Source organism: Lycium ferocissimum, chromosome 9 (genome assembly GCF_029784015.1).
Source record: "Lycium ferocissimum isolate CSIRO_LF1 chromosome 9, AGI_CSIRO_Lferr_CH_V1, whole genome shotgun sequence".
NCBI classification, from domain to species: domain Eukaryota; kingdom Viridiplantae; phylum Streptophyta; class Magnoliopsida; order Solanales; family Solanaceae; genus Lycium; species Lycium ferocissimum.
In genome coordinates, this window is record NC_081350.1 from 16,708,481 (window position 1) to 16,735,768 (window position 27,288).

The window sequence follows — 27,288 nt, forward strand, 5'->3', positions numbered from 1 at the left end:
AAAATCAGCAACCTTTAAGATTAAGTAATTGACAAGTAGGTGCATCACCTACTTAAAATAAGAGGCCCATATTAAAAGGGAAAAAAAGTTGAGATGGGGTAGATCCAAGCCCAATCTGATCAGGCCCGTTTATGGGCTGAATATATAGATAAGTTCCGTTGTAAAATTATCATTTTATCTCATTTCTCCAGAACAAAGCAACCAGCTTTCCCTCTCTTCTCTCTCTCTACGTTCTGTCCTCTTCCTCTATTTTAAGTTGAGCTTCAAGCTAAGATGACAGCCATGGAAGCCATCTCTTCCTCCTCCATAACTCAAGGTAATTCTCTCTCTATATCACAAAAACAAGGCAGCCATCATTTTATTCTATTTAGGGTTTTAAGTGTTCTTCTTAATGTATTGAAACAGCCAAGAAAAAGCCCTCTCCTCCTCTCCATAGCTCAACACTTTGAAGTGATTCTTCCTCCGGAGAGTTTGTAGTACGTGTTTAACTTGTTCTTTCCACTTTGTTATCGGATTGGAGGATTCTTCTAGTTGAAATAAGATGAGGCTAAGGCTGGTTTTGAGACGGTGAAGGTAAGTCCCTCATTCTTCTTCATATGTATAAGTTAGTTTAAGTTTTAGAGGTGTTTTAGTTGTTACAAGTTCATGGGTTGATGGCTGAATGATATGAATGAGTTGTTGGGCTTGTTATGTAGTTTTGGGGCTGCTTTTGTTGTTCTTTTACTTGTTGGATATATAGTTGTTGGCTATTGTTAGTTGTTGTTGTTATTTCGAATTTGAGGAATGCAAAAGAAACAGGATTGTAGAACAAGCTTGTTGTTTCTTGATTGCTTATGTTGTTTAGGGGCTGATTGGTGTGTTGAGGAACTGAACGTGTAGGAAGTTGGTGTTGATATATTAGGTGTTATGTGGCATGTGAAGGGGAAGTTCCCGTTATATTTAGGTGCTGGAAATATTAGCATGTTGAAGATGAGTTAGTTAAGGATTTAAATGTGCTTAGTTGCTACTAGGTGGTAAGTTGAAGGTTGATTGATGTAATGAGTTGCTAGTTGTGTTGTATAGCATGTTGGGACTATCCTTATTGTATGCAGGTGCTGAAAGTGTTATTCGACTTGTGTTCACATGTTAGTAAGAGTGTTTCAAGGATTAGAAAGGAGATAAGCTTGGACAAGCACCATAAAAACATTTGTAGAATGAGCTTGTCGCGTATAAGCTAATTGGCGTGTTCCTCTTGTTGATACTAGTCTTGTTTTCCTTGTTGTAGTTTAAGTGCAAAAGGAGCTGGTTCTATTGCTATCATTGATGGATCGAAAGTAAAGGTACGTGAGGCTATTCCTTGACTCATCACTACGGCATAACGTGTGTTATTGTTGCTTAGACGTCCATAAAGTCTAGAGCTTATAGTGTATTGATTCCATGTTATAAGTCTTATGAGTTTCTTAAGAAATGTTATATGTCCATAATCAGTTGGCACTCAAGCGTATTGCTCTTAGAAATCGAATTCTGAGTTATCATAATGGATGTAGAGTTTCCCCCTTAGATGGGATGATATTGATAGCTTGCAAATCTCGTTGGTGTTCTCTCATATGTATTATGAAGTCCAGAGTTTCAAAAGAAAGCGTATCGTTTCCACGTTATATGTCTCATAAGCTGAATATGTCATATGTTTTGATATCGATACTCCACTCCAATGGCCCTCTCCCAAAGTTGAGTTTCCAAGACATCATCCAAAAAGGGGCATAGAACTCGTTTAGGACCAGGGGTGTTGAGAGTTCCTAGAATGTCATTAAAAGGAGCTGTAGAACGTAGCGTAAGATGGGTGGATATTGGTAGTTACGTGGCCATTATTAAAATGTAGAGAGTTAAATAAGACCAGTCATGTGGAAGCTCCTAAGGATCATAAACGGATAACGAAATGCTGCTTAAGGTAAATTGTATAGTTAACTTTCATGAGATTGTTGATTGATTATAGATTATGATATAAAACATATGTTAGCTAGGAGTTTTATTAATGGGGCAATAGGGTGTTGGCTAGAAAGAACGCCACCCTATGGCTAGTGGTCGTGTAATGGTTAAGAGGTTATAGAGGGTAGCGTAAGATGAATCGTGATTGATGATACTCAGGTCACCGTTGTTGGGTCGTTGAGCATCCCTTAAGATAAGTTATGACAATGTGATTAGGTAGAATAATGTTGATGGTTTCTAAAGTTGGGTTAAGGGAATTATAGGATTTTAGCTAAGATAAATGGTGTTGATAGTTCTTTATGGTCAGAGTTGGGTATAGAGGGATCATTTAAGGTGAACATTGTTGATAGCTCCTAAGGAGCACTAATGAGGAATATATTGATCTGTAGGACGAGTTATATGGCCAGTTTATGGTGGTAGTTGATGGGATGTTGATTTGAAAGTAAGATGAATCAAATGATTAGTTTTGGCCTATCGTTGATAAGTCATAAGGTTTATGGAAGTTAAGTTATATGTATGGGGTTAAAGAGGTATCGTTGAAGAGTTCTAGAGTTTTTGGAACTACATTAAATCCATGTCATAAACTCCGTAAGTTAAATAGAGAAATACGTTATGTTCATGATCTAGTTTATCATTCGAGCATATTACTCCCTAGTTCAAGTCACTAAGTTCTCCTTAAAGTATTAGAGTCTCTCCCTTAAATGGATTGATATTGATAAGTCGCACGTAGCCTAAAGGGATTACAGATCACTATCTAAGATGGACATAATGTCGATAGTTTCTATATGATCGATAAGGGGTTGTAGAGCATAATGTAAGAAGAATATTGTGGCGTAAGCATTCAGATTCCACCACTGAGGGTATAAAGTTTGTTCTAAGATAAACCGCATTGACGTAGTCGACCACAGTCTTTCCAAAATAAGATGGACCACAAAATTAGAGGATGGTTTATGAAAGTATCATAATAAGGTCTGTAGAACTGTTACTGTGTAAGTCTAGATCGTATTAATCTTCTACGATGTGAAGTACTATCATATGTTTCTATCTGTAGATGAGTTCCAAAGAATAGAGCATCACAAGTCTTCTACTTCTACATAGTTATTCCTCCATGAGATGTTATTTATCAACTCCTTGTAAATGATTAGCCTCTCATTTTTATGGAGTCATATGTTCCCAAGGGCCTTAACTCTATCATAAGCGCATAAAGTATGTTAAGGCTATCCCTTTTATTCTTTTTGGCATGAATCATATGAGAAAGAACGAACGAGCGTTATCCATAATGATTCCATTCTTAGAATCTTAGAAAGCTAGAAAGCTTATGCTTCTTTGGATTATTGATAATGTTATTGTTTTATGCTTATGATTATTGAATTAACCTTATGATCATAGATCCAGTAGAGGTAAGAGATATCGATGATGTTAGATCCATAATGATATTCGGAGGTTACTGACTCTACGTCCCTCCGAAAGGCTCAGATGTCATCTTTATGAGTCCTTCATGCATTTATATATATGTACAACTATTTTCTCACACCGCACTGCGCTGTAGTCGATCGGGCAAGCACATAGATGTGCACACCACTGCAGTGGGCAGATTATGATGATACCCCGAACGGGGGATGATATGATACATGGATCGGGCTGTACGTTCCACAGCACTGACATTTATGGATCGGGCTGTACCTTCCTCTACACTAACAGTTATGATATATGTATATAATTTTTGAAAAAAAGCATGCATATCATACGCCCTCAAAGGAACTTTCAGATGTACAGAGATATACAGATCACATATGCATATACATGATATTATGTATTTCATGCTTCACAGAAATATTCAGACGTGCAGGTTGTTTCTTATCCTCTTTAGATTGATGTCTTTACATATGTTTCATGTTTGCCTTACGTACTTGGTACAATCTTTCTGTACTGACGTCCCTTGGCCGGGGGCACTACATTTGTTATTCTTTTCCACATTGCAAGTTCAGATTTACAAGTTGGCAGACCATCTTGATAGGCAGTACAGATGTTCAGCGAAAAAGTTATACTCGCTAATTCTAACTGGGGCTGAGTCGAGTCTAGGGTTCTTCATTGATGTTAGAGATTATAAGTAGTTCGAGGCCCTTTCCCAGCACTTGTATCAGTTGTCAAGTGATAAGTACTCGTAGAGGCTTCATAGATGGTGTATGTGGGTTTAATGTATTAAGTCACATATGTACGAAAATCATTATGTCTCCTTTTTGTATCTCAAGTTATGACATATAGTCTGTTACAATTCATAGTAGTTGCATATAGAGCATGATCCGTCCCATTCAGATTTGGGACGTGACACTTCCTTTCCTTTTTAGTATGTCCCAAAAAGATTGGCACCTTTCTATATTTAGAAACAATTTAACTTTATGAGATGATTTACAGCCATACAAATATCTAAGGCTTGTTTTGGACCATACATTTCAAAAGTCTTCCTTTATTTCTTAACTCTGTGCCAAGTCAAACTAAAATAATCTTTTTGGAACGGAAGGGGTATTGGTTTGCCACCTATTCTCTGTACACATGTATTCCACTTTTACGTTATCATATTTCTTTACTTCTACACTTTATTTTATTACTCTATCATAGAAAGCACATGAAATTGTACTCTAAGCAGGGACTAACATGTGTATATTTCAGAAGTTTAACATTAATTCTACCTCTTGTGTGTTTATTTTTTAAACCCCCTCGTGTCCACAGTGTCTCAATTATCCTTTCATTTCCTTCATTTGGCATGTCGTCTATCTGTCTCAATTGAAGTGTCTAAGTTTGACTAGACACGGAGTTTAAGAAATAAAGATAGACTTTTATATCTTGTGGTTCTAAATTAAAAATGTGTATAATATAATAAAATATCCTTTGAATCTTATGATTATAAACTTGACATGTAGTATATTTGAATTATCAACTTACTAAATATAAAAGAGGCGGACATAACTAAAATAAGACAAATTTTAACAATAATTGAGAAATTAAGGGGAAAACTAAGAGGAAACGAAACAAAATATGGAGACTCACTAAGGAGAATCGCGGTATCCTTTGCAAAATATACAAATCATAAAGACTAATTAAAGTGAGTAATGCCTTTCTTCTTCACTATTCCGGTGGTCTCTCAGCCTTTATTCTACTTCTCCGGGCTTCACTCGCTCGATCTGATTTTTCTCTGGCCTGCTTGGTGGTTTATATAGTTGGTACTCTGAATTTGATAATTTCTTTTAATTTTTCCTGTTTAAATTAGAGTTTTGCTATTAATTTTGGTGGGTTTATTCTACAAATTTCTTTGTTAATTAGATCTAACGCAAAGTTTCAATTATCCTTTCATTTCCTTCATTTGGCATGTAGTCCCTCTGTCTCAATTTAAGTGTCTAAGTTTGACTAGACACGGAGTTTAAGAAATAAAGATAGACTTTTGAATCTTGTGGTTCTAAATTAAAAATGTGTATAATATAATAAAATATCCTTTGAATCTTGCAATTATAAACTGGACATGTAGGATATTTCAATTATCAACTTACTAAATATAAAAAGAGGCAGACATAACCAAAATAAAATAAATTTTAACAACAATTGAGAAATTAAGGGGGAAAATAGGAGGAAAAGAAATAAAAAATGGAGACTCACTAAGGAGAATCGCGGTATCATTTGCAAAATATATAAACCATAAAGACTAACTAAAGTGAGTAACTAAATTAATCATGTTGGGCCCCGTGCATCACACAGGCGTAGTTTGCTAGTAATTTACTAATTGGGCTAAATCGGGTAAGAAGGCTAATTTCTCTAAACTAGATGAGTGAATGGTCATGGGCCTTGATTTTCCCTTTTCCTTTTCTTCCCAGTTTTTGTTTTTGGAAAAAGGGTCAAAACTACCTTCTACTTTCTCTTATTAGCTAAGTTTGTCCCCCGTTACAAGTTGGGTCTATTTATGCTGCTGTTGTTATCGAAGTTAACAAAATTGGCCCTCAATTGGTTGGAATCCCCAAATCAACCTCAATTTCCCAATTTCACTTAAGATTACCCGATTTTTCTTTTTTAACTCAACCCGACCCACCTAATTAAAATAACCCATAAGAAACTTGTAACGTAGGACAAACATAGCTAATAAGAGAAAGTAGAAGAATATTTTTTACCCTTTTCCCTTTCTTTTTCCATTTTGTTTGTCTTGATTCTTTTTTTTTTTAAATTCAGTACTTGAATCTCTTTGCCACACATCTTCTCTTTTGTTAAATTGCTAACTCTTTTATTAAAATATTATATTCCTGCAAATAAAAATAAAAATATTAGTCTTAAATTAGATAACAACTTAATTTATATGGTATTTTTCTCCCATCAAATCCCCTACACTTAAATATTTGCTCGTCCTTGAGCAAAGAATTATTTAATAAAGTGGCCAAATGTTTTAAGAAAAATCATGAGAATTTTTGGCAGAGAAGAATCGACGAAGATGATCACACGAATTCAACAACCTTAGACCGTACTCAGGTTCACTTATTGAGAACTAAAATAACAATTTTTCATATTTTTAAATGTGTATCACCAAATGAACAAAGATGCTCATATATCACACAATATATTTATTATAAAACAAAGAAGGGATAGTTAATTACAAGTCTTTGTTGGGAACGACGATACTCTACTTATCACTTTATTACTTGTCAACCACGTACACGTGCTTGAGCGATGGACCCGATCAGACAACAAAGGCACTCACCTATTGCTATTTGACTCAAAAAAGTAAAAAACCACCATTCGACATGTCGTGTCATATTAAAACTTATTCTTTGAGATAAAACTCAGTTAATCCATATCCTTGATACCCATTTTAACCCACCCAATAAGAAAATTTGGTAATCTCTTTGTCTCAATTTATATGACACTTTTCGCTTAATGAGAGTAAATTTGACTAATCTTTAAAGTTAAATTCAATTAGATCAACTCTATATTTTGAAATTAAAATTTAGATATTCAAAAACTATGCGAAGAGTACTATAAGATGTAATTTTTCTCATTCGAATATGATGAAAAAATACATTTTATAATATTAGTCATTGCATAGTTTGAATCTCAAAAAATGAAAAGTGTCACATGAGACACAGGGAATACATTTTTCAGGTGAAGACTTCGTTGAAGATGGACAACTCTTTGAGCATGTTACATCTTTTAATATGTTGCTGGGATTTTGGGGAAATGTGATTATTAAGCTGATGAAATATGGAAGCTATGTTTCTTTTCTGGTTTGGTCCAGTATGTTGCTGTGAGGCTGCATACAATAGATTCTTGTGATCCGATCTTTTTTCGAATTTTGCACGTAGCGAAAACTTAGCGCACCGGGCTGCCTATAGAAATATGATTTTGGATAGTGTAGACCATATATGTTGAAATTGGACATACACGATACATGATCGCAATCTTATATGAATCGTAACCTTTTTTTAATGTTATGTTCTTGTGATTCTAGTTAATTTAGCTCTCGTCATAGTTCCTGAGGTAGATCTAGATAATACTTTAATAGTTTGAATTTTTTTTTTTATCCAGATACCATGTTAGTATCGACTTTCGTGTCAAATTTTCTTATTAGGTGGGTTAAATGGCTATAAGGGATATGGGTTAACTGTTTTTTTTTTTTTTTTTATTTAATATGACATAGCATGCCAAATGGTTGTTCTTTTATTTTTCGAAAAACTACATAGCATAACTAACTCTACTACATATTTATATATAGTAGCTACAATTTAAAATAATTACATCCCATAGCTAATAATAATATGTTAAATACAACTTATAGCTATATATATATATATATACAAAGTAGAATACCCCATCATCACATTATTCTCTTCCAACCCAACCCTTCCATCTCTCTCTCTCTCTCTCCTATCTCCTCCCACTGCTCTGCCGCCGGCCACCACGCCCTTTCTCCGGCGAACTTTGACGGTCAGATCCGGACAGATCTTGGCCGGATCTGATCGGATATACATCAGATCTTCACCGACTGGCCTTTCATCCTTCTCCGGCGAACTTTGATTGTTAGATTCGGTCAAGATCCGGCCCATCCGATGAATATACATCGATCTTCAATAATTAGGCGTCCATCCTTCTCCGGCGAACTTTGACGGTCGCCGATCTTGGCGGATTGATCGGATATACATGAGATCTTCACCGTCGACAAATGTTGCTTTGTCGAGTCCGGCCGACAAAGGGTTTTTGGTCGATTTCGTCGGATCCGAAAATCGCGTTTCTTTTTCAGTGTATTCATTAATTTTTTTAGCATACAATTCAGTGTATTCATTAATTTTTTAGCATACAATGCAGTGTTTGGGTGTATTTTATTTCTTGTATTCTGTATTTGAGTATATTCGTTAATTTTATTTCTTGTATACAAATGCATACATTGAATTTTGAAGTGTATGCAAATGAATAGAGTAAATTTTATTTCTTTGTATTCAGTTTTTGAGTGTATTCATTAACTTTTTTAGTGCAAAATTCTGTGTTTTGTATACAACCGATTAAATATAATAAAGTGAATACAATGTAAAAGTAGCTACAATGAATACAGTTGAGTTTGAATACATTTAAATTGAATACAAAATTCAACAAATTTTAATGACGGTATTCATGAATACAGTGACGCGAATACAATAAGTAACAAGTGCTGAGTTTTGCGATATGTTTGCTACGTCATGTAAATAGGTAAAAATGTAGCTAAAAAGCAAAAATAAGGCTTCCAAGTTAGTCATTTATGAAATTTTCCCTTTATTTTTTGAATCAAATAACATAGTTTAGTAACTTTGTCATCTTAAAAAATAAAAATAGCTTTGTTAGGTTATTTCAATAAGTTGGATGACCATACAAGGAATTAACTCTGCGAAAAAAAATTGTATTTACCAAAATATCTTGACTATAATTGAATTAAATAATGCTGAATAATTAAAGTACTCAAAGACAAGTAATCTTGAACACGAAATAGATTCTTGAATTTCCAAAATAAAGACAACAAATCAAACTATAAAGTAAAGACAAACAATTAAATTACTATAAAAGCAAACACCTAGATTACAAACCAATAGTGCAAAAGATTAATCTGTACCATAGATTTTTAAAAAATTCATACCAAAATACACAAACATATATATGAACAATTATAATTTTTAAATAGATATTTATATAGTAAGTTTGGTTCGATTTTCCGGCTATTTTTAGCTTAAAATCAAAACATCAAACCAAGTTTTTCAATTTTTAAAATTAAAAACTAAAACCAAATCAAACCACACCAAAAGTGTCAGTTTTTTTTGTTTGATTTTTTATTTTTTTATTTTCCGTGTACTTGCAACAATTGGAACAGTTGCCAAATGGGACTAATTACTAAAGGAAGCAGGTCAAGGTCTTGCATGGCATGGCAAATTGCAATACAGAAGGGAATCATTATCTACATCCTTTGAATCTTATTTTCCAATTATTTTTTTTCCAACTTAGCTGTTTTGGACCTTTAGACGATTATTATGAAGACTTTTATTTGTTCCCAAGTCATATAATTGAGCTGAAGGCATATAGTAACACTTCCCTCAATAGATTTTCCATTGGTGTATAGATGTTCTTTCTACCATGTCTTACTTGACCCCTACAAAGTTTAGGTTATGCAATACTATGGAAAATTTTAATTATAACTATAACGAATCTGTTATAATGAATCTTGACTTTTTGTTTATGTGATGCTATTGCACCGTTAATGATTAATTAGTAGCATATCATTTACGAAATACTCCTTCAGTACCCAAATTGCAACTCAATCATTGTTTTTTTTTTTTTTCTTTTCAACCACCCGTCCTAATTTCTAAGAAAAAAGGTGTTTTTAATTCATAGAAAAAGAACTAAGGAAATTTCTTCTCCATACTGTTGCCGTTGAAAAGACAACTGACAGTTTGTCCACGCTAATCATTGATAAAGATTGCTAAACTTGTACCCTACTAATTTCCACCAGCCACTCGATAATTGCGTATATACACAAAAATTCCAAAGTTACCGTATTAGTACTACTGTGCCTCCAAAAAGCGCACATACAATATTGGAGTTATATATTGGCTTATATGTTCTAGGTTAAAAGTTTTAATAGTTGATTACCATTAAAGAAACACTAAATCAGATACCAGACATCGAATGAAAATAATATACACACAGAGACACTCAACTGGGCATATTAATTTTGTTTTCTAATTTTAAGTCGCGATTTTATTACCGCCAATATGAAACCTACAATTTTAACAAGGGGCAAGACCTGACCTCCATTTATAACATGAGATAAACTCTATACAGTTTTGCACAAGCTGAAAATCATCACCTTCAAAAAAAAAAAAAAAAAAAAAAAAAGTTGGTAACAAAGCTGAGATGTTCAAGGTGCGGTGGTCCATAAACAAGCTTGTCTTCTTGACTCGGAAGGATATAAGGTAGTTGCCTACTTGCCATATATCTACGTTAATTAGTAGACCTTTAATTTGTCTAGACATAGTATATCAAAATATGTATAAACTGGTCGTATATAATGTTAGTTCCCTATTTGAAACTTCTAACTCTATTACATGCTCTTATCTCTATAAATATCTCTAACTTCAAACTTCAACATATTATCTACTTTTTTTGTTTAAGGTTGCCACTTTGCACATACATCAGCATTCAGCACAACACTATAGACGAATAGTGTTGCATTTTTCCAATTTCTAGCTTAAAAGAGAGAGATGGCTGCTAATAGTTGTGCATTACTTCAAGTGACCAAATGCTCTTTGCAGAGGCCTTCCCTTCCAGCCAATCTTAAGCACTCGAGGAACCCATTATCCTCTAGTTTAAAGGTAAACTATCCTCCTTTAGTGCAATATTTTGTTTAAAACACCCTCGCTCAAAGCCTTTCTTCAAAAAGAAATCTTTTGGAAAAAAAAAAAAACTAAAAACTTCTTTTAAAATAATAAACAAATAGAGAAGGACTAGAGGCCTTTGGCTGACAAGCTTTGAAAGAGTGTACTTGATATTCTAGGCGAATCCCATATTAGAATAGGAAAGGAAAGTGATTGAAGAGTTTTATAAGGGATAACACAAGTTCACATTGACGCACGCTTGATGATGGCGTAACCCAAGAGACATATCCATGTGGCCTGTTGGGCGAAACCAAACAATAGGTATTATGGTTTTGCGTCGTGACACTACCCTTAGATGCGACTATAATGTAGATGTGTGTGCACGCGCATTGTGTGTTCATATCTACGTATATAATAGAGTGAACTATGAAGTTTAAAGTTAATACCTCGCCCGAACCCCCACCCCACTTACATGCTTTCTACAGATACAAAAGCGTATTAATTTGTGTAATTTGCTAATTACGGATCATTATTATTATTATTATCAAAATTAATCATCTAAGTTGTTAGAGGACAATCCATAACTTGCATCATTTGGATTTGAACAGCCATTGTTGAGGGACTTGGACCAGTTTCCAAATATTTCAGTGGACATTCCAAAAGCTATAAAGGAGACTTCGTTCAAATTATTGGACGGTTTGGTTGACTTCATGTATGAATTCGTTGACCAACCATTGCTCCCATCTCAGGTAATTTTCCAACATCGCTTTAAAAAGGAAAAAAGACCAAATTGTAGTTTCTTTCTTTTACATGCTTTTGAGCACTAATGTATTAATTTTGACAGAGTAATTTTGCCCCAGTGGAAGAGATTGGAGAAGCTACAACAGTAAGAATAGTTGAAGGAAAAATTCCGGATGATTTTCCAGAGGGCGTTTACATAAGAAACGGTATGTAATCTTTAGATTTATTCTATGTCGAAACGACATACGTACTCCTGTCTTCTATATTGCTCGGACTCTTCAAATATATTGACAGGTGCGTGTCGGATCCTAAAAAAATAGTGTATTTTTGGAGGATCCAATACGGGTGCGATATCATTTTTAGAGAATCCAAGTAACTTAGCATGTGTTTGTATGGATTGACAATGCCATTTATGAAAAAAATAAAGAGTTTACTTAAACCTACATGAAGTGGTCAATCCTTAGGTATGTAGAACTTAAATTCTACAAAAAATAAAAGCGTCTGGACAATAATATATTTGAGTTAAAATTGAAAATAAAAAGTATTTACAGTTGAAGTTCAAATTCTTTTTGTGGAAAAATTGAAATTTTGTTGGACATAAACTTCACTTGGAAATAAAAAATAAAAAATAAAAAATAAAAAATAAATGAAAATTTGTTAGTGAAAATCAAATATTGAAACTCAATATTTGGAAATATCGATTCATGCATGCCCAAAGGGGCCAACTTACAAATAATGTGGAGCACTATATATTATTGCAGGGCCAAACCCACTGTTTGGAGGATTGAAATCGACAAGATGTGTATTTGGGGAATCTAGCCACATGTGGGTTGAGGGAGAGGGAATGCTCCATGCCCTACATTTGAAGAAAGATAGAAGAAATAGTGGCAGCTGGAATATGTTGTACAAGAACAAACATGTCCAGACAGATACTTACAATATGGAAAAAGATAGAAATAAACCCGGTTTTCTCCCTGCTATTCAAGGCGATTCTCCTGCTGTACTGTTCGCTTACCTTCTAAATGTGGTATGTACTACTCCAACAAAACCTACGTATACTATATATAGTCAATTTGGACCACGAGCAGACCTAGAAGCCCCGTTAGGGAACTCATAAATTTCAAATTCTTGATCTGACTATAATTTGGACATCAAATATTATTTAAACATATGATACTAAGTACCCGTTTGGCCATAAGAATTATTCACTTTTTTCCGGATTTTTTTTTCTTCACTTTTTTCAAAAATTAGTGTTTGGCCATGAAAATTCCAAATACAACTTGGAATTTGAAAAACTTGTTTTTGAAGTTTTTCACCTTTTTCACAACTAAAACAAGCACATTTCAACAAAAAAACAAAAAAAAAACTATTTCAAAAACTATGGCCAAACACAACTCCAACTCCAAAAGTCCAAAAAAAATAAAAAAGTTTTTGGTTTCTATGGCCAAACGCCTTCTAAATTTAGGAATTTAATTTAATCATGAAAATTAGGTTAGATTTTAAGTAGTGTTTTTGTTGTGTTGCAGTTGAGATTTGGCGTGATAAACAAATACCTGAGCAATACTAATGTGTTTGAACATGCAAACAAATACTACTCAATTGCTGAGGACCATATGCCTCAAGAGATCGACATAAATTCCCTACAAACTCTGGGGAATTGGAATGCTGCTAGTGGATCTTGGAATAGACCCTTTACAAGCCACCCAAAGGTACGTTACATAAGTAATTAATTTACAAAATCTTAAAGAAAATGAACATACTTCTTACAAGTTATATATAGTACTATATCTTTTAATCTTTATTTAATCATTTTCTTTTTGTGGCTTTCTTAAATTACATTACACAGAAAGCACCTGGCACCGGAGAACTAGTTATAATTGGTATTGATGCAAAAAAGCCTTATTTTGAACTTGGTGTTATTTCAGGTACGTACCTTATTTATCTATATATGTTTTACCTTCTTCTAATTCTTTGATTGGAGATAATTTGTTAATAATTAAGATTTCGGACAAGGCACCTATATATATAAGTACTAAGTTTCTTTACCCCTTTCAGCCGATGGAAAGAGAATGATTCACAAAGCGGATCTCAAGTTTGACAGGTGTACTGTTTGCCATGAAATAGGAGTTACACAAAGGTAAGATAATTACTCATTTGCTATTTTAACCTACTTTTATGGTACGTAATTTTTTGTTATCTGTAGCTAACTTGGTACCATGTCAAACGTGTAGATACAATGTGATCATGAATTTCCCGCTAACTATTGACATAAGTCGGGTTGTTCTCGGGGACCAGTGAGTATAATATTTTCACTTGAGATTTTCATGGATTTAATGACAATCTAACCTAGTGTATTTTGAATTAATCCGATAGATATTATGGTTATGTAGGTTAATGAAGTTTGAAAAAGATGGATATGCAAGAATTGGCATAATGCCACGGTATGGTGATGCCAATTCCATCAAATGGTTTGAGGTCGACCCTTGTTGTGTATTTCACGTCATTAACTCCTTTGAAGATAATGATGAGGTACGCACATACTCTTTTTATTTTGATAGATCAAGATGTTTTATTGTGTTTTAATGTCTATATATTCATTGTTAACGAAATTACACGATTTCAGGCCACCTGACAAGTATATATGTAATGGAATTTAAATGATATATATTGGTGGTGTAAATTTTTTTTTATACCACACCAATGTAAATTGATTAGTTATAGCATATTATTACTTTATTTTCAGATTAACATATCAGACTTATTATAAATAATTACTTCTTGTTATAGATCAAATTGATATGATGGTTTAAAGAATCTATATATGGTCAGTGTAGAACTTAAACTCCATGCATGAGATTACTCACAACAAGTGGGATTAATAATGCAAAAGATAAAAACTTATCGCACTCGGTATTTATCAAATCAACCCAATGAATGTGTGTGTGTGACACACACACATATATAAAGATATACTATTATTACTAAATCATAATTAATTAATACACCTTTTTAATACTTATTTTATAACCTAATCATGATAAATTAATATCATTTTCTATAAACAATAGCTGCATGCATATTTTTATCAATGCAAAAAATAAGGCAAATAGTCTTTACATCAGGGTTAAGGGTTAAGTTATATATACTGATAATGTAAAAATTAAATTAGAGCTATAAATGTATTTAATTTAAATCATGTTTCATTTTGTTTTACATGGACCAATTACAATATTTAATCGAAATGTTCTTTAATCTGCAAAGGTGGTGGTGAGAGCATGTAGAGCTCGTCAATCGGTTATACCAGGACCTAGATCTAGCGTCAACCACTTTGGGAAGTTCTTCAAATGGTTTAAAAAGGAAACAAGTTTCACAAATGACGATAATGAATTCACAAAAGAATCAACTTTTCCTCGTGTTTGTGAATGGAGATTGAACATGAAAACAGGAGAGGTTAGAGAGAAGAAAAATCTCTCTGGAGATGAGTTTGCAATGGAATTCCCTATCATCAATGAAAAGTTCATTGGATCTAGAAATAAATTTGCCTATCTACAAGTTGTTGAGTTGGCAGAGGTGTCTGGCTCAGGTAAATAAACTATATATGTACAAAATTTTAACATTCTTTGTCACTTTTCTTGCAAATAATTAGAGCTTGTGATTGACTCATTATACTAAAATATTTTAACAGGATATACGAGATTTGGAGGGCTAGCCAAGCTTCATTTTGAAGAAAAGAAAATCTTTACGGTAATTAATTATGTATAGTATACAATATAGAAAAATTAAAAAAAAAAAAAGAGCTAAGTTGTTCTTTCATATACTAATCTTTTTTACGTGGCCAATTTTTTTCACCTTGGAATTTGGGAAATATATAGGATGAAGAAGATGAATTGATTAAAGCTGAATATCACATGTTCCCAAAGAATACATTTTGTTCTGGAGCTTCCTTTGTTCAAAAACCTGGAGGCATCGATGAAGACGATGGTTGGATCATCACATTTACGCATAACGAAAATGAAAATATTTCTCAAGTAAGTAAAATCTTTTTTTTTTTTTTTGCATTTTTGTAGTTGGTAGGTTACGTTGTTGTAGCTTACCAATTACTAAATTTTAATAAATATTAAATTTAAATGCATAATTTTAAAAGTAAAATTACTTCAATGTCACAACTATAAAATAAGAATTAACTAGTTAAATTTAAATCTTTGATCCGCTTTTGATTGAGAGCGAAAAGCTAATGCACACCTATTTATTTCTTGCAGGTTTGTATAATTGATGCAAAAAAATTTACAGAAGAGCCAATTGCTATTATCACTTTACCTAGTAGGGTGCCATATGGATTTCATGGAGCTTTCATGCCATTAGCGTCTTAGTATGTGCAAACACACAAAAGCAATGAATATAAGAACCATTATTAAATGTACGGAAAAAAATGCTCACAATAATAAATTATGTGAAAGTCCACATAGATTTTTAATTTGTTCATAGGCTCATAGCCATGACGAATCTTTCTGTAGGTAGATGCTAAGATTGTAAGTTATAGTAAAAATTTTTACTACTTCTTTATATGATGTAATATAATTATACTTCTAACCACATTGTAACTGAAAAGCCTTTAGTGATGTAAAGCATATATGATTAAGAATTTTAATATATGTAATTCAAATATATAATGGAATATAATTTAGTACTTATGGTTTAATTTCATTATTATTCATTTGGCTTTAAAATTCATTCTCATGTTTTATGTTTAAATAATTTGCGTCCAAATTGTTGGGAGGAAACAAACAATAATCAAATTGCACGACAAGGTAATAGCTGAAGAAATACCCAAATCAAAACTTCCCACACTATTTGAACAAGAGGAACAAATCAATTTCAAGCACAAACGGATATATAGTCAGCAGCTATACCAACAATAAAATACTAAAGCAAGCAAAATAAACCAAATGCAAGAGACATCAAATTTACGTGGAAAAACCCCTTCAATGTAAAGAGGAAACAACCGCGGGACCTCCGACCCACATTAAAATCAATGAGAGTTACAATAATGTTATGGCTACAAGATCAACGCCAAACACGAAATAACAATACATAAAAGATTGCACCAAAATTAGTGAAGAAAGGAGAGAAATCACCCCCAAAACGAGCTATTGTTCGTGCCTCCAAAACTGAAGCTACAGACCACAAAATTCGATCTCCACCATTGAAATCCAAGAACCAGATATTGAGAACCCCCAGTTCAAATTTGAGAACAATCCAACGGTTAACGAATCGAAAAACGTAATTTGAAGCGAGCTGCCTAAGCAGATATTTTATGGAACAAAAGAACACAACTTTTTCTTTCTCGAGGCTTCAAAACTGGCTGCACCTCTCTTTTTCTCTCTTGTTGTCTTTAAGACCTAATATAGGTCATAGTTATATGTCCTTAATATTAGTGGGGTATAGAGAAAAGTGGGTTAGGTCCAAAAGGTATTTTATTTATCCATATAAGAAGAGAAAAAGCCCAAAAAACCAATAATTCTTGGTATCAGGGCATACTTATAAGGTGTTAGATACTCTTACTAATGTGAGGCCTTTTGGGGAAAAACCTTGTGGGCTTGTTTAAAGCGGACAATATCACATTATGTAATTAAGAGTATCTTGGACCATTTTAGCCCAACAACTGGTATCACAGCCAACGATTTAGCGGAACGAGTATGAAGATGGCTAAGTGTGACATGAGACCAGGCTTAGCAGCCCAAAACAAATTTAGTTTTTAATTTAAACCGATAATCTACAAAATCCGATAATATTCAAGTTCGATTCTCAATTTAAACTATCAATTTATTTTTTGGGCTTAATCAATCGGCTATAACTGTCATGTGAAAGTTTCATTGAGGGGTTTTTGGTTTGAACTAGGAATGACATTAATATTTGTCAGATTGTGCAATGTACAACAAAGCACAAAAAAAACTACTTTGCACAACACAATTTTTTCTCCATTATTCAAATATTTTTATTTTTAAAATTTTTTTAAAGCTTGGGTAATGGGTTTAACGGGGCCGTTAGCCTAGTCAACTATAACGCATAAAAAAAAGTGCGTTAAAGGTCCTTTGGTCACTCACTTTTTTTATGATGTACTTTGGTCACTTTCCTTTTTTTTTTTTTGGGAGTCATTTAGGTTCCGGACTCCCTATATAACGTAACATAATTATATTTTGACTTGAAATGGACAAGTTTGCCCCTTAGTGTGTAATTTTATGTTTCTACTAATTTGTGTAAGAAAAATATTTATTTATTTAAATTTTATCGAGGGATGAATAGATTTAATTCAGCTTATTTCTTGAAAGTAAATTTTTATGTAAACCTCTATTCTTCATTAAAAAAATTCGTAATATATACTTTAATTATATTCTTTTATATAAACAAACTATATTCATGTATTCAACTAGATACGACTCTAATTCTATCACACTCCTTTAATTTATTCTAATTAGTTTTGGTTTATTAACAAAACAAATGAAATTAAACTTACAACTAATGCTAAAATATATGAGTATAAGTAAAAAGATGATAAGTTTAAAAGAGAGTAGGAAGTTCTTTTATTTTGTTTCATTTTCGTTATTTCCTTCATTCTTTAAAATCAAAATCACCTAACCAAGTCTTGAGCAAGTAAATAATTTTTAAATTGAAGAAACGTCACAACTCAGAAGAACGAGTGCAAGGCATAAAAAAATGTTATCAAGTCAAGCAAATCATACTAAAATCTCTTCCCGGTGAAATTTCCACTCATAGTAATTGTTTTTGAAAAATAAAAGTGAAGCAAAATGTAAAGCTTAAGGGCAAAGTTGTCCAGGTTTAGCTCACAAACAGTTTTTTTGCAACATTTATATAAAAAGGGAGGTTTATGTAATATTTAATACCACAAAGGAAGCATGTGTTATAAGTTTAAACTTCGGAGGAGGTCTGTGAAATTATTCCTTGATTAATAAATAATCACACGTTTTCTTGTTATAAAGCGCATTACTTTATCTTTTTATCCTATACCATCGTGTATATGCATACGCTCAGGGGCGGAGCTACAGTGATAAAGGGGGGTTCGGTCGAACCCAGTAGTTTTTGTGTAGACCCTATATTTATAATAGAAAAATTCTATAAAGATAGATATTATTTACTTGTCAACCCACATACACAAATAAACTATTGGTACAGTGGTAAAGTAGAGGATAGTCTAGTTCTCTCTTTTCCCGAGATGTGAGTTTGAAATCCACCAACGCCAGTGTTTTTTTTTTTTTTTTTTTTTTTTTTTTTTTTGCTATATAAGCAAAATTCTCTTTTAATTCTCTTAAAATTTCGAAACATCAAATCCTAACTCCGACTCTCCATACGCTAACTTTTTTTCTTTTAGTCTTACAAATGAATCGTCTTATACTCCAGTGATTCTAGCTAGTGTCATCAAAGTTCAAAATTATTGTTACGATAAGATCATTGTCCTAATCACAAAGCCATAAGTTCGTAATAATGGGAATGTACTGATTAATATATCCATTTTGGAAACCAGAAGCCTCCAAAAAGTATGCAGTTGTCAGGGGCTACATGTAGTTGGCTGGTCTTGCATGCTAAACTAATACGAGTAAATAGTAAAATACTCCCTCCATTTTAATTTATGTAAAATCTATTAGATCGAGTACTTTGTTTAATATAAAAAAGATAAAATAAAATTTTAATTTTTGATCTTAAATATATTATAATGTTTGTGTAGATATAATACTTCTGAAAATTGTGATTAAACATGTCATAATATTTTTGTGACTATAAAACTTGTTATTAGAGGTACACTAAAAAATTTAAGTTAAATTGTTTTTAAATTTTAAAAGGAAATAATCACATGAATAGAAAAGAATGAAGTACTTGATACTTGACAGCCACTTTAATTTGATCAATTTTTATTCTGAGAAATGTCATTTTCCAAAGCTAAGTCATACTCCCTCTGTTTCATAATAAGTGATTTTTTTAACTTATGCACGCCTCTTAAAAAAGTGCTCACTTCTAAAAAATTAGGAGTGTGAAATATTTAGAAATAGAAAAGCTACTTAAAGATTCTTGATTATATAAATAAAGGTAATTTTAAAAGAATGAGATCAATTTCTTCTTTAAATTCGAAAGCACAATTTATTTTGAAACAAAATGAAAAATCTAAAAGACTTGCATAACTCCAATCGAAAGATGCTTATATTCTAGAAATTGGATGCTCGAAGTTTACGCCAGTCTCCTTCAAACTATAAATACCTCTCATCATTTAGGCCAAAAAAATTAAACGGCCATTTATATTTTTTAATATATCATCACTAAGAGACTGTTGATAATGGCCTTTTGTAGTTACACATTTAAAGTAAATTGCTCTTTTCAAAGGCCTTCAATTCCAACCAACGTTGAGGACTTGAAAGGCTCAATTTCCTCTGTATTGAAGGTAAAATTTCCCTCTCCCTTGTGCAATTTTGTTTTTAGTGTCATTCATATTCATTAACTTTACTTCTAAAGGCAATTAGCTTATACTCCCTCCGGTTCAAAAATAGTGTTCCCTTGCCAATTTGCGTACCCTTAAAGAAAATATTAACTTCTATGCAAAAATAGCTAATTTGATTAATTAGGTATTGCGATTTGTCGCTTATGATTTGATAAGTGGACAATATTTTTTAATTAAAAAATAAAAGCTAAGTAGACATTCTTCTTGAACGGGAGGGAGTAGTAATTTGCTTCGTTTGAATTGATGAATAGCCACTATCAAGGGAGTTGGTGCATTTTCCAATTGTTGTTGACATTCCAAAGGCTGTGAAGGAGACTTCTTTCAAATTATTAGATGCCTTTGTGGACTTTGTATTTGAGTTTGTTGACCAGCCATTACTCCCATCTCAGGTATTTCCATTATTTAATTACTACTACCAGACTCAATTCTTGATTATTAGCTACAATTAATGTTCACTTATGTGATTAATTTTGATAGAGTAATTTTGCACCAGTGGAAGAGATTGGAGAAGCTGTCCAAGTAAGTACAGTGCAAGGGAATATTCCAGATGATTTTCCAGAGGGTGTTTACATAAGAAATGGTCAGCAATTGTCCTTCTATTCAATTTTCTTTTTCCTTTTTCCATGTTAAGAATATTATCGATACAAAAAAATAACGCTACATGTTTACTTATTAAAATGTTTGATTTCTAATTTTCTATATGCATGTTCCATGTTATAGAATTCTACAAGTTGCAACCTGCTAGTCACTTTCTGTCTCATTTGGTGTCATATTAAAATGACAGCTCTGCAAGAAAACAAATCATACTTAGTTTAGTGGTTTTATTAATTTGTTGAACATGTGTTGTTGTTTTACTTGATGTACCCTGATCAGAGGCCGAGTCAAGATTTGAAGCTTGTAGGTTCTGAAATCTAATCTTTTACTGGGTTCTAAATTACTTTGTACATACACAATAAATTTTTTAAGACAAGTGCGTTCGGCCGAACCCATAGCCGACGCTCTGGTTCTGCCCTGATACTGATCAATTTGAGCAATGATTTAGTTCATCTGAAGTCAACTTGAACGAACAACAACAATAATAGGTACAAAACAAACAACAAAAACATCAAATCACCCAAGTTAGTAATATGCTCAAAGTAAGTTTTTTGGTCACCTCTAAACGTAATAATCTCCATTTGCAGGCTCAAATCCTCTGTTTGGAGGGCTCAAATCGACCAAGTCCATATTTGGGAAATCAAGCCACGTATGGATTGAAGGAGAAGGAATGCTTCATGCTATATACTTCACTAGAGAAACAAGAAGAGGGACCTGGAATATCTTCTACAATAACAAACACGTCCAAACAGACACTTTCAAGATGGAAATACATAGAAAGAGACCTGGTTTTCTTCCTGCTATTGAAGGAGATTCTCCTGCCATTTTACTGGCTTACATTTTGAATGGGGTATGTACTTAACCAAACTTACCATTACTGTTCCAATTATTAATCTTTCTTGTAAATATTGCTTTGGATAAGCCTTAATTTGTTGGTGTTGTGTTGCAGTTGAGATTTGGCATGGTAAACAAATATCTAAGCAATACAAATATTTTTGAGCACTCAAAGAAATACTACTCTATTGCTGAAAATCATTTGCCTCAAGAGATAGACATACATTCCCTTGAAACTCTGGGTAATTGGAATGTAAATGGAGCTTGGAATCGACCATTCACAAGTCATCCAAAGGTAATTAAGTTCTTAAAACTTCTAAGTGTGCATGCGTGTGCGGTGTGTATAAAAGCAGTGGCGGAGCTAGAATACAGGATACGGGTTCGGCCGAACCCACTAGCTTTGGTCCAAATATCGTGTTTGTCTTAAGAAATTTACTGAATATGCAGTTTAGAACTCAATAGCTTAAACGAACTAGAATCATGAACCCATAAGCTTCAAATCCTGACTCTTCCTCTGCATAAGAGTATTATTAAACATCTTAACGGCATTTTAATTGACAACTTATTTTATTCAGAAAGCCCCTGGAACTAGTGAACTTGTTATAATGGGGATATATCCAAGAAAACCTTATTTTGAGCTAGGAGTCATTTCAGGTATGTTATTTTTAGTGTCTCCTTTTACTGGTGAAGATGTTAATTCAGGATGAGCATTAAAAATGGAATTTAAACTTCCGCCAAATTTGTTTAGCTCGCTAATTTGTTCATTCCTACTTTTAGCTGATGGCAAGAAAATGGTTCACAAGGCGGATCTTAAGTTCAATAGGTGCAGCCTCTGCCATGACATAGGAGTTACAGAAAGGTAATCTCCCCTTTTTCAACTTCTGATATTATTAAGTTAATGTTTTGCTAATTCTATATATCTGATTATCTATAGGTACAATGTGATCATGGATTTTCCACTAACTATTGATATGATTCGACTGTTTAGAGGAGAATCGTGAGTACTTAAATTTCTCTGGTTCCATTAATGATATGTTACAATCTAATGAAATCGTTTTGATTATATCTATGATGTATCTTCTGGTTAATAGATTAATAAAGTATGATAAAGATGGATATGCGCGGATTGGAGTAATGCCTCGCTATGGTGATGCTAATTCCATTAAATGGTTTGATGTTCAACCGTGTTGTGTATTTCACCTAATAAATTGTTTTGAAGACAATGATGAGGTAGTTTTAATTCTGTTTATTAGTACTAAATATATGTTCAATATCTTAAATTTGAGTGATTGACCAATTAATATCTCATGTATGTGATATTTCTAATTTGATTTGCTTGGTAAAGGTGGTAGTAAGAGGATGCAGAGCTCTTGAATCAGTATTACCAAGACCTAGTTCCAAGGTCAACAAATTTGAGAGTTTTTTTGAAGGGTCTAAAGCGACAAGTTCCATAGAAAACAATAATGCGTCTTTAGAAGAACCGTTCTTTTATCATGTTTGTGAATGGACACTAAACATGAGAACAGGGGAAGTAAAGGAGAAAAATGTGACAACTAAGTTCTCTTTGGAATTCCCTATGATCAATGAAAAGTTCATTGGTCTAAGAAACAAATTTGGTTATCTACAAGTGGTAGATATAGAAGCTAGCTCTATTTCAGGTTACTATCATATAACCTTTGACACCATCCTGATTTTTTATTGGTTTTTTGATTGCTACTGAATCTGTAACTTGATATTTTGAACTTATGATCAGAAGGATTAGCCAAATATGGAGGGCTTGCCAAACTTCATTTTAGAGAAGATGAGGAATTGATTAAAGCTGAGTATCACATGTTCCCAAAGGGTACTTTTTGCAGTGGAGCAACCTTTGTTCAAAAAATTCAAAGTGCGGATGAGGATGATGGTTGGGTTGTGACATTCACACACAATGAAAGTACAAATGTATCTCAAGTGAGTGATCATAGTTATAGCTGAATATAATCTTTCCAACAAACTTGTGTAGGCTCTGTTAAGATTGGTACTTTACAAGTGAAAGCCAATTCCAATATGCACAGTAATGTTTCTTGCAGGTATATGTAGTTGATGCAAAGAGTTTTGCAAAACAACCTGTTGCCACAATCACATTACCAAGTAGAGTGCCCTATGGATTTCATGGAGCTTTCATGCCTAGCGATCAAGCTCGCTAAGTTAGAGATGCGGGATAGGATTTTTTGAGGAGGTGTGAACTTCCTTATGTATTCAGCAACATGTGTGGGTGTAAAAGAATTTTATGATCTCGGTCATTCTTCTATGAAATATCGATTATATCTATCATTCCATTTCATAATCAAGTCCCCACTGGATAAATAGGGTCGTGTGATTCCCCAAACCAGCTCCTGGTCTTATCTGGCGGAACATACCGAGGTATTCGCATGGGTGGAGAGAGCATCTAAGGGGTTACTTCACCTTTGATGATCACACTCAACCTTAGCAATCACTAGCTACAATTGGAGGAATTTTGAGTGATTATATTTATTAGCTGTGTAAGGGTCTGAAAACAGGTTAAGGCCAAGTTAAAGTCCAGAGGCCAACTTAGCGTAAACTAGCGTGTATATATTATATGTATTTTATAGCTTGTCTACTTTTCCAATTTGTTAGGACATGGGTTTACTACTTGTATATATATTCTTGTTAATCAATAGAAGAAGGCGAGCCTGTTCTTCCATACTACTTGATTGTCGTTTGCTTGCATTTTAGCATGGTATCAAAGTCAAGGTCAAGACAAACCATAAGGAACTGGGAGTGACGTGCCAATGGCAGGAGACAACCGTAAAGACGTCACCGATGTCAGCGAGTTAAGTTGCTAAGACTAGGGTGCGGTTATCCGAGACGGATGCGGATCCGAGGGTTGGATTCGGCAAAATTTAAATTTTAAAATTCGGGTGTACGGATCCAGGTGTGGATACGGTTGCTGGGATTGGACTAAAAAAATTCAAAATTATAAATAAATAAAAAAAGAGCTATAAAGATATTCCAAAGTTTGAGAGATATCATGTGGAAAACTTACATGTATGCTGTAGAATTCAATCTTTCTTTCTCCAAGATAGGCGTTAGAAAACATAAATTAATTGTCAAGAAATCGACAGGCTAATAATTAATTTAGAAATTATCCCTTCTTTCTTTCGGAAAGAAAACATTTATAAATAGCATACATGACCAAGAGGAGAAGCTAAAAAAGATTGAAAGTATGTCATTTCTCATGTCTTAATTATGTTTTATTCTTTATTTTGATAAATCAAAATCTCAATTTTCCCTCCAAATTTGTCCATGGACTCTGGTCAAATTATCCGATGTGGATTGACCGAATCCCACACAAACCCTCCACCGCACCCCTACCCGTGTGGTGTTTAGACGGGTGCGGCAGCAAAAATAAGAGTCCGTGCAACTTAGTCGTCCGGAGCGGCAGTGCTGACTAAACAAACAAACAAAAGACTATTTCTCCGTATGATATAACATCTAAGGACAATCCTAGGATTTTGACAACGCAGGTGCAATTGAAAGGAGAAAACAATGATGAATAGGTAAGGTCCATGAGGACCACCTTGCGAGGACGAAGTTCGAATTTATTGACGGAACGATCAGGAGATCGGATGCGAAGTCTCCAGATCTTGAAGATTGGTGGACCATCAACTCGTTGTTAGTTTCTTGGATTTGGAATGCTATTAAGCCCACTTTGTGTTCGTCTATACCACACATGGAGGCTGCTAAAGATTTATGGACTAGTATTGGAGAACGTTTCTCGGTCTCTAATGGGGCGAGAATGCCACTGTTGAAGGCCGAACTTGTAGAGTGCAAACAAAAGGGCATGACCATAGTTGATTACTATGAAAAATTAACAAAACTTTGGAAGAACTTGTTAATTATGATCAAATTTCGAGTTGTACATGTGGAAAGTGCACATATGATCTTGGTGCAATTTTGGAGAAAGAGAAGGGGAGAAGGTTCACTTTTTTTTAATGGGGTTAGATGAAACATTTACCTAGTACATTCCTTTGATTATTCTTAGCTAGTTAACATTAGTACCTAGTACTACTTGTGTTAATCTACCTGTTTTGTTAATCTAGTTATTTTGAGTTTGTAATTTCTTTGTGAATTATTTTTTAGTTCGTTTATGTTTATTTGTCCAGTTTGTTCATTACCCATTAATTGGAAGGATCAATTTATGAATTTTCTTGATAATCTTTAGAAAAATCATCGACTTGATGATGATATTTGTCCATGCACAAGAGTAATTTGTATCACATTCATTTTGTAGTGTAACTCCATTATTTCAAGATCCAATGAGGAATATACTGATTATTTAGTTTGTTAGAGCTATCATGATCACTTGCTAAGTATTTTTAAACTTGATTGAGTTGATAATACAAAATATATAACTTTTACTTCAAATATTTCTTTAGTCGAGATATAATTATATAATTAAGTGTTTCTTAAGAAAATAACACAAAATGTGAGTGATGATAAAATATTCAATAAAAGCTAATATAATCGGTTAAAATGTGTGTGCATAAAAGCAAAAAGAAAAAAACTGCACAAATTAATTATGAGTAATGTTTGTGGTTTATAGTATCATTCATTTTGCCCATAGTAAAAATTTATTGACATTCTCATCCTATCTTTAAAAAATTACATTATTTCAAGATCCAATAAATATTTTTTTATGTATAAAATATAAAAATTGAATGATTATTTAGTTTGTTAGAGCTATCATGATCTCCTCAATGAGTCTCACAATTATTCATGCAGTTACCCCTACTTTTATCTTGACCAGGTAAGGATTTTAAACAATCCTAAAACTGTCAGTCATTTTGGCGTAGAATTGTTCATAGAAATTAAAGGTAATTAACTTGAATAAAGCTGCAAAAGTTGATTTAGCAATAGGTGGGGGCAGTTCATGGGTCATTTTTGTCAAATTGGTAGTAAGATTAGTTGGAATCTGAAATTGAAGATGAATAGTAACTCCGATGGAATTGACGATTGAAGCATTTTGATTAATTTGTAGTTTCAAATGTTTGGTTGATAAAGTTTGTAAAAATTTAGGAAATAAGGGATTAGATTTTTCTGGATGTTTTGACAGTTTAGAGAAATTATAGCATCTGTTGGGTCTCCAGTTCTAATCGAAATTCTTAAAACCTTAGATTTGTCCAAATTGATTCAAATTTGCTCCTAAAGGCCTAAACTATGTGAAATTGTCCAAATTTTCTCTAAACTATGTGAAATTGTTTAAATTTACGGATGAACAATGCATTGATAGTGTGAATTAGTCTTAATAGTTGACCGTTAGTCAACAAGGACAAATCAAGCACATTTTTATAACACCAAGGGTTGGTATAACCCCAAATATTAGTAAGAGGATAAATTTAGACCATTTCACATTGTTCGAGAATAAATTTTGAACCTTTTCCCCACATTTTTTTTATCTCAACTTGAACCTCAATTTACCTTTTAAATACAATTTACATATTCAATAATTTATATAAGAAAGTAATACGCATTATATGTTACAATAAAATGGATCATAATTCTTTAAAAAATAAATTCCTACTTTCTCTGTCCTAATTTAAGTGTTTTACTTTTCTTTTTTATCTTTCTAGAAAGAGTAATTTTATTTATATTTAGTGAAAGCTTTTCAAATTCAACATTCTACGTGATAAAGCCACAAGATTTAAAAGACTAAAAGATTCAAAAGTCTCTCTTTATTTCTTAAAATTCTTGTCCAGTCATAAGACACTTAAATTG

The 27,288-nt window shown here is 33.1% G+C and overlaps 2 protein-coding genes across 4 annotated transcripts; both read left to right on the forward strand.

Moving 5' to 3' along the window:
- The first annotated feature begins 10,721 nt into the window (after positions 1-10,721).
- LOC132031622 (carotenoid 9,10(9',10')-cleavage dioxygenase 1-like) lies at positions 10,722-16,196 on the forward strand. The gene is made up of 13 exons (XM_059421587.1): positions 10,722-10,832; positions 11,444-11,584; positions 11,680-11,782; positions 12,338-12,603; positions 13,103-13,285; positions 13,423-13,501; positions 13,632-13,713; positions 13,808-13,870; positions 13,967-14,105; positions 14,838-15,159; positions 15,262-15,320; positions 15,449-15,604; positions 15,836-16,196. Exons 1-13 carry the CDS (start codon positions 10,722-10,724, stop codon positions 15,944-15,946), a joined length of 1,815 nt encoding a protein of 604 aa, XP_059277570.1. The 3' UTR covers positions 15,947-16,196.
- Positions 16,197-19,821: 3,625 nt separating this feature from the next.
- Positions 19,822-23,818, forward strand: LOC132029723 (carotenoid 9,10(9',10')-cleavage dioxygenase 1-like). 3 transcript variants are annotated; one of them, XM_059419059.1, is made up of 12 exons: positions 19,822-20,025; positions 20,334-20,471; positions 20,560-20,662; positions 21,264-21,526; positions 21,626-21,805; positions 22,086-22,164; positions 22,288-22,369; positions 22,445-22,507; positions 22,602-22,740; positions 22,856-23,168; positions 23,267-23,460; positions 23,580-23,818. In XM_059419059.1, the coding sequence occupies exons 1-12, from the start codon at positions 19,921-19,923 to the stop codon at positions 23,694-23,696; spliced, it is 1,776 nt and encodes a 591-aa protein (XP_059275042.1). In that variant the 5' UTR covers positions 19,822-19,920; the 3' UTR covers positions 23,697-23,818. The 3 variants fall into 3 exon arrangements, with proteins under 3 accessions (XP_059275042.1, XP_059275041.1, XP_059275043.1); XM_059419058.1 differs by having other exon boundaries at positions 19,823-20,025; positions 23,264-23,460; XM_059419060.1 differs by lacking the exon at positions 20,334-20,471 and having other exon boundaries at positions 19,823-20,025; positions 23,264-23,460.
- Positions 23,819-27,288: the final 3,470 nt, after the last annotated feature.

Bases quoted from the DNA above. Each gene is read 5' to 3' on its own strand.
- LOC132031622 (XM_059421587.1), top strand. From the start codon at position 10,722: ATGGCTGCTAATAGTTGTGCATTACTTCAAGTGACCAAATGCTCTTTG. The intron at 12,604-13,102 runs GTATGTACTACT...GTTGTGTTGCAG, and splicing joins TCGCTTACCTTCTAAATGTG to TTGAGATTTGGCGTGATAAA. The intron at 13,714-13,807 runs GTAAGATAATTA...TCAAACGTGTAG, and splicing joins GAAATAGGAGTTACACAAAG to ATACAATGTGATCATGAATT.
- LOC132029723 (XM_059419058.1), top strand. From the start codon at position 19,921: ATGGCCTTTTGTAGTTACACATTTAAAGTAAATTGCTCTTTTCAAAGG. The intron at 20,026-20,333 runs GTAAAATTTCCC...ATTGATGAATAG, and splicing joins CAATTTCCTCTGTATTGAAG to CCACTATCAAGGGAGTTGGT. The intron at 22,370-22,444 runs GTAATCTCCCCT...GATTATCTATAG, and splicing joins GACATAGGAGTTACAGAAAG to GTACAATGTGATCATGGATT.